This window comes from Theobroma cacao, chromosome 2 (assembly GCF_000208745.1).
Source record: "Theobroma cacao cultivar B97-61/B2 chromosome 2, Criollo_cocoa_genome_V2, whole genome shotgun sequence".
In the NCBI taxonomy this organism is placed as follows: Eukaryota; Viridiplantae; Streptophyta; class Magnoliopsida; order Malvales; family Malvaceae; genus Theobroma; species Theobroma cacao.
The window spans coordinates 33,277,150-33,283,555 of NC_030851.1; the positions used below are offsets into that span (position 1 = coordinate 33,277,150).

At 38.8% G+C, this 6,406-nt stretch overlaps 1 protein-coding gene across 1 annotated transcript; it reads left to right on the top strand.

Moving 5' to 3' along the window:
• On the top strand, positions 3,184–4,814 carry LOC18609569 (ethylene-responsive transcription factor ESR1). The gene has a single exon (XM_007044748.2). It carries the CDS (start codon positions 3,335–3,337, stop codon positions 4,634–4,636), a length of 1,302 nt encoding a protein of 433 aa, XP_007044810.2. The 5' UTR covers positions 3,184–3,334; the 3' UTR covers positions 4,637–4,814.

Below are 6,406 nucleotides of genomic sequence, written 5' to 3' on the forward strand. Positions count from 1 at the left end.
AAGAATTACTAAAGTAATAGAAATTACAAGCTTTTCAAAAAACCAAAAAAAGACTTGTCAGTTAAGAACATCAAGAGAACTCGTTAGGTGAGTATTTCAAGAGAAAAGGGATTTTTAGTGGGAAAGTGGAGTTATAAACAAGAGTCTTAATAGGGTAAGGTATGAGAGAAAAGGATGAAGAGAGTTGCAAGGTTAAGGGTGAATGAAAGACAGTGCTCGTATGTGTGAGTTTTGCTTGAGTATGGGTTTATGAGATGAAAAGAAAGTGTTTATGTTTGTTTGGGTTTAGAATTGTTTTGTGCTTGTGAGTGTTTTATGTGTGAAATCGGCTTTTATAAAGGGGGTTGTTGTTCTTACTCGTTACGATTCTCTCTATTTCTTCTTATTACTTTGTAAGATCGCGTATGTGGAAGAGTGTTCCAGAACCCAATCTCTTAGCACCACCCTCCCTCTAACTATCTTTCTGAAGACCGATGTTGATATCGGACCGAAATTAATTTTAGCAACAAACAAAAATGATGGGAATTAATTTGAAGACATTCTCAATCGATTTTCCTACAGTGCAAAGGACTATCGTAAAATAAATATAAATATAGTTTTTGTTGAAGTAATAATAAATACTGGAGTGAGTACAAGTCTAGCTATTTAAATTCCGTGTAGGGCGTGAGGTTCTGATCTGGGCTTCTCATCTGCAGCTGTAAAAAGCTGGTTGCTCTATTGATTCTATTTCCTCTGACAGAATCTCCTCTTGTCGTTAAAATCTTGTTTCTTCTCATTTTTCCTGGATGGCGTCTCCGCCCTTCTTTAAAGCCTTCTCCTCCACTCTCTCCTCCTCTCTCTCTCTCTCTCTCTAGTATTATTTCAGCATCACCTTTCTTTAATATGACAGCAACTACTAGTTTACTCGCTCCCGCCGAGTGACAAATAATTTCCAAGGAGCTATTGGTTATAATGCTAATCCAATATCAGATTTCTTAACCAAAAATCAAATACTAGCCAGTATGGTATCCAAATTGCAGGAGACATAATGTTTAGAGAGTGTCATTGTATCCGGGGCGATAAATGCAAAAGGAAAAGAAAAGACAAAACCAACAACGAAAAAAAAATCGAAATGCATCTGTTTACTGCGTTATGTAATGTGAAAAGAGGAAGGATTGCTTGGTAAAAAGCGGGACGTAATTTGCCAAAAAAGGAAAAGTGGAAGTTAGGTTGCAGCCAAGAAGATTATGTTTAGGGTGGCAGGGAGTTGCGGCTGTGGATGAGTTGAAATCTAAGAGTCTTAGCTGGTCCATACCCCCCATATGAAGGTGTGCCACGATAGCTGACACGAGATAAAATTACATATTTATTATTGTTTTTATTATTATTATTATTATAATATTCAATTTAATCGCCCTATCGCTGATTCATGAGGCATGCATCAGCATCTGTGATCAAACAAGTACTTACTTGAAGATGTGTGGATGGATTGTCGTGAATGTCGGCCTTAATTTATTGTTATAATTATATATACTAGTTTATATATATATATAATTATATCTAATCTTCCGCTGCATGCCCAAAGAACCAAAGTGTGATCACTTATTAAGACTAGACTTGACACAATTTTAGGATTTCTTGAATAGACTTGACCTGCAAAGTTTTCTTTGTGTAATACAAGTTACGGAAGCAGCTGGCTCAAATAATCATAATAATTTGTGTGTTTAGCCCTTGATGTAGTTTGTGAAGCATCAAAGTTGAAGCTAACACGAGCACACAAGGTACAACTGAATTCCCCTCAAGAGTACATGAATTTTGTGAATGTGTTGCTGCAGTTTCAATTTTTGCCCTTACTAAAGACGAAATAGAGGGAGGGAGGGACTTAGTTGAAACTGAAGGATGAGAGTTAGGGCAAGGAGGGGGAAGTCAAATGAGGATGGATAATGGACAGCTTGGGTCCTTTTTCTGACTCAAAGGGTACACTACACAACAACTTTAGTATGTAGCTAAAAACTCAACCCTTAAAGACCCTACTCAACCTCTACACGAGACAAGTCCATGTGACCATAAATCCTTGGTTTTCAAACCCTAACCATCTCTCACGCAGAGCAGAGCAATGCCCAATTCCCTTGAAACAACACTATTTGCAAAGATATGTCAACGGAAAACTTGTCAAAAAGGGGAAAAAGAAAATAACAAAGACCAAAGCGGGAGGAACAACTTCTGAGCGCCGCCAGTGTAATCATTCAGAATGATAATCACAAGAAGCAGAGAAACAAAAAAAGCTCTTCAACTTCCCAGAAACCTTTTCTATTTTTCTTGTAAAAAGACAATCGACTAACCTCTTATCTTCTTGCCCAAAAATCTGGATTCTTTATTACATGTTAGACGGGGGCAGACCCTTAAACGGAAATTGCTTTGATTTGTTTTATAATTTTCAAAAACAAACATAAATATAATTACTACAATATCATTGAAATCTTCAATCCACATCAATCAAAACTTTCCCCCAAACCCTCTTGTTTTCTTTTTCTTCCCCTCGGAAGTATCCCAAGGCAATTACTCTTCAAATCACTTCCTTAGCTGGCTGGCACACCCACATCTCCGGTTAGTTTTTCAATGTTGACACAGAGCACGCTTTGATCAATTATAAACACTTTTGTTCCACATTGGATGCAAATTCTTGACTTGAACATTCTCCTGAAAAACTAAAACAAGAGAAAGAATTATTAGTGAAATAAACCAGAAGGAAAATACATCACTTCAAGGAGACATAATAACGTATTGAAACGAAAAGTCTCCGTCCTAAGAGGGTGGTCCGTAATACAAATGTAGGGGAGTACTACAAAATTTAATGCCCACTGTATTATTTCTCTTACAAAAAGAAAATAAAAAATAAAAATCGGATTTTTAAGAGACAGAAAGCCCATACTAATAAAATAATTAAATAATTACTAATAAATTAAACAGAAAATATTAAATTAATATTGAATAAAATAATATCAACCCTCCAATTTATGCAAGGTTGGCCCGGTGGAAGATCCTAGTCGTTACTCTCTCTCTAAATAAAAACCTATTTTTTGGAATTTTGTGTGCGTGTATGTGCAAAGTGCATGAAACAATATAAATAAAGGCGGTTTCTATAGCTCTCCCATCCCCTTATTTACTATAAATACAAGCGTATGCTGCAGCGCTCCTCCACATTCCAGGTGCCAAGCCCTAGAGTCCTGAACCCAGAAACCGCCCGAGAAAGGAACCTTTTTCTTTCTTCTTCATCTTTCTCCCTGTGATTCCTTCGTATACCTTTTCAGTTGTTCTTTGCGTTGTTTCAAGTGCTGCTGGCAAGATTTACCCGATGGAAGAAGCATTTAGGAGACTGAATGGCATCACTCATGTGCCTGATCCTGACCCGCGAGACTCCATCACGGGCAATCCAAAGAAGTGCGCCGCCGCAACCACAACCGCTTCCACCGTTACCCCCACGACAACCACCACCACCACCACCACCACCACAACACTAACAACAAACAAGAGGTCTCTCAAAGAAAATGGTGGCCCTGGAGGGACCATGAGGTACCGTGGTGTCCGCCGCAGGCCGTGGGGCCGTTACGCTGCTGAGATACGAGACCCACAGTCCAAGGAGAGGCGGTGGCTTGGCACTTTTGACACAGCCGAGGAGGCTGCGTGCGCCTACGACTGTGCGGCTCGAGCCATGCGTGGAATCAAGGCTCGAACCAATTTCGTTTATCCTGCGACTGAGCCGCACTCCGCCAACGACCATTTTCTTCCTCCGTTCAACTTCACCAAGCAATCACAGCCACCCATCAGGGATCTTAACACCACCCGTCATCAGTTCGGGCACTCTTCTAATTGGTCATCGTTTGCTAACCCTCATGTGGGGGACTTCTCCGGTGGGTCTGCGCCTCAAAGAAATGCTTCTCTGAATTTGCTTTTATTACGTGACCTCTTGAATTCGTCTTCAAATTCTTCTCCACACGCGCCTCCTCATTCTTTTGTAGATCAGTTTCCATTCATAAATGGAACTTCTTCTGCTTCTTCTTCTTCTACTACTATCTCAACTCCAAGCTCTTTGCCTGGTGGTACTTTGTTGAATTCCTCAACCAACGCTTCTCTACGGGCAAACGACAACATGGCTGGTTCTTTCATAGGCTCTACTATGACTCTTCCTCTCAAAGGAAACAATTCAAGCCATACCACCGGTGTGCCTGCTATGTCAACTTGTCAAGCTGAATGTATGGAATTCTTCCCGCAGGAGCCTTCTGATTCTGGCTTGTTGCAGGAGATAATTCAAGGGTTTTTACCAAAACCCATGTCAAAGAAATCTGATGATTTAGCTAGAATCTCAAATTGCGTCCAAGATTCCGCTGTTCCACCGGTATCTGAAATGTCATTCAGTCAGTCGCTGAGCGGGTTGAAGGAGAGTAAAAACGAGCATTTAGGTTTTTATATTGATTACCAGGGGGTTCCTCATCAGCAGTTTGAGAGTTTCAATGGAATTACAGGTTCCCAAGTGGTGCCTTATGGTAATGAGGTGGCAGTGAACCATCTACAGCTGGGTGAAGACTGCATGTTGGATGATATCTTTCAGTACCCAGATTTACTGGGTGCCTTAGCAGCTAGGGTTCAAAATGCTTGAGCCGGTCACAATGGAAGTGTGAAAATCATCAAGTCAAGTTGTGGGTCTCTTTTGTTGACATAAACTAGATGCTGAGTTTAGCACTTTTGCAGTCTAAGTTCAAGTGATTAGGTACTTTGATGGAGATTAAAATCATCATGTTACCAATTGGAAGCTTAACTTATATAGTTATATGATATGATATAATCGTATTTACTTAGAAGTTTTATTATATCATGTGATTTTATGTTATCCCTTAGACTACGTAATCTTCTTTACTTTTCTCTGATATACATATATATGTTGTATCTTCTGCTCTGGCATTGGAAACAATAAAAAGAATCGAAAAAAGTGAAAAGTGTTTCTTCTTTAGTAGAAGCACGCTCTGAGTCATGTTTCTCAATCTGGTCGATAGCTAGCTTAATCTGCGTTGACCTTAAAACTCAAAAGGAAAGGTCTGTATTTGTCCGGCTTTTGGGTTCTACGTTTCTCGTTTAAACAATAAAAAGGCATTGGTTAAGGATCTCTGTGGATGTTCTTTTCTTTTGTTTCCTTGTGAGTTTCGCAAACTAAGGCATGAAACAATCCAAGTATAGACCTAAAAAAGGCTTGTGAGAAACTTTTGTGTTCCTTGAAAAGCCGTGTGTCCAGGAAAAGAATAATCTCTGAAACACAAAGACAAAGGGAAGCTCCGGAAACTATCACGTGAGGTCTTTGGAGTGTGATCCTGCTCTTCTCCTACTTCCACCGGCTCCATCTGCCGAGTTAACTCTCTCGGATTTAAGTGACTATCAAAGTTTTATTGTTCATAATTTTAGCTTTCTCCCACAATTGGTTGTTAATGGGATATGTAGATAACCATTTCATTCTATAAATAGGAATAGTACCAACAAAGATTTTCAAAGAAAATCTCGAAAATAATGGTGATCACTGTCATGTTTATTTCAAAGAGGTTGTCGTGCTGGGAGTACGATCAGAATGATAATGGTGATGAAAATCCGCATGAAGGTGCAAAAGGGTATCGCATTACTTTCTTAAATTTGCCATACTTGCCTGATAAATGAAAACGCATTGACCAGGAAGGATTATATTATATTCCAACCATGAACGTATAACTTATTTCAACTTTCAAAAAGGAAAAATATCCAGTTTAATTTCAGTTCCCCTCCTTTCCCTCTCCGACTATTCTTCTTTTTGTCAAAAATACATTTTCTAGTCATACAAATTGAGGATTCCTAAACAACTTAATTTCTTTTGGAGATATATAAATCTCAATCTTCGCAAAAACCCTTTTCTATTTCTTTTCTGCTCTCAAAACTCACTGCAAACTTCTACTGTCTTTCGATGGAAACCCAATCATACTATTCTAAAACCCTCCGGGCAGATAATCCGTCTCCTTCAGAACCTTTTCTTTCTCAAGAAAATCTTGATGGTTTATCTCCAATTCGACCTTTTATGGCCGATTCTTTATTTGGTTCTTCATCAGTTTCACAAATGACTCTTGATTCTCTTGATATTGAAACCTTAATTGAAGGTGCCATCGAAGAAGAAACCGTAGCCAATGCCGTTTGTGTGAGTCACCATCAACAAATGATGGGTTTTCATTAAGTTCTCCGCCACCTTCCCCTTCCTTCTTCTAAATAAAATACTGATTAGTCTATGGGGGATTGGTCTTTTCATTTAATAGAAGCAATAAAAATAAATAAATAACATGAAAGAAAGAAAAATGAAAAGACAAGTGATGAGATTAAAAGTTTTTAATTTTTGTCTCGTTAAAAGAGGAATTAGATA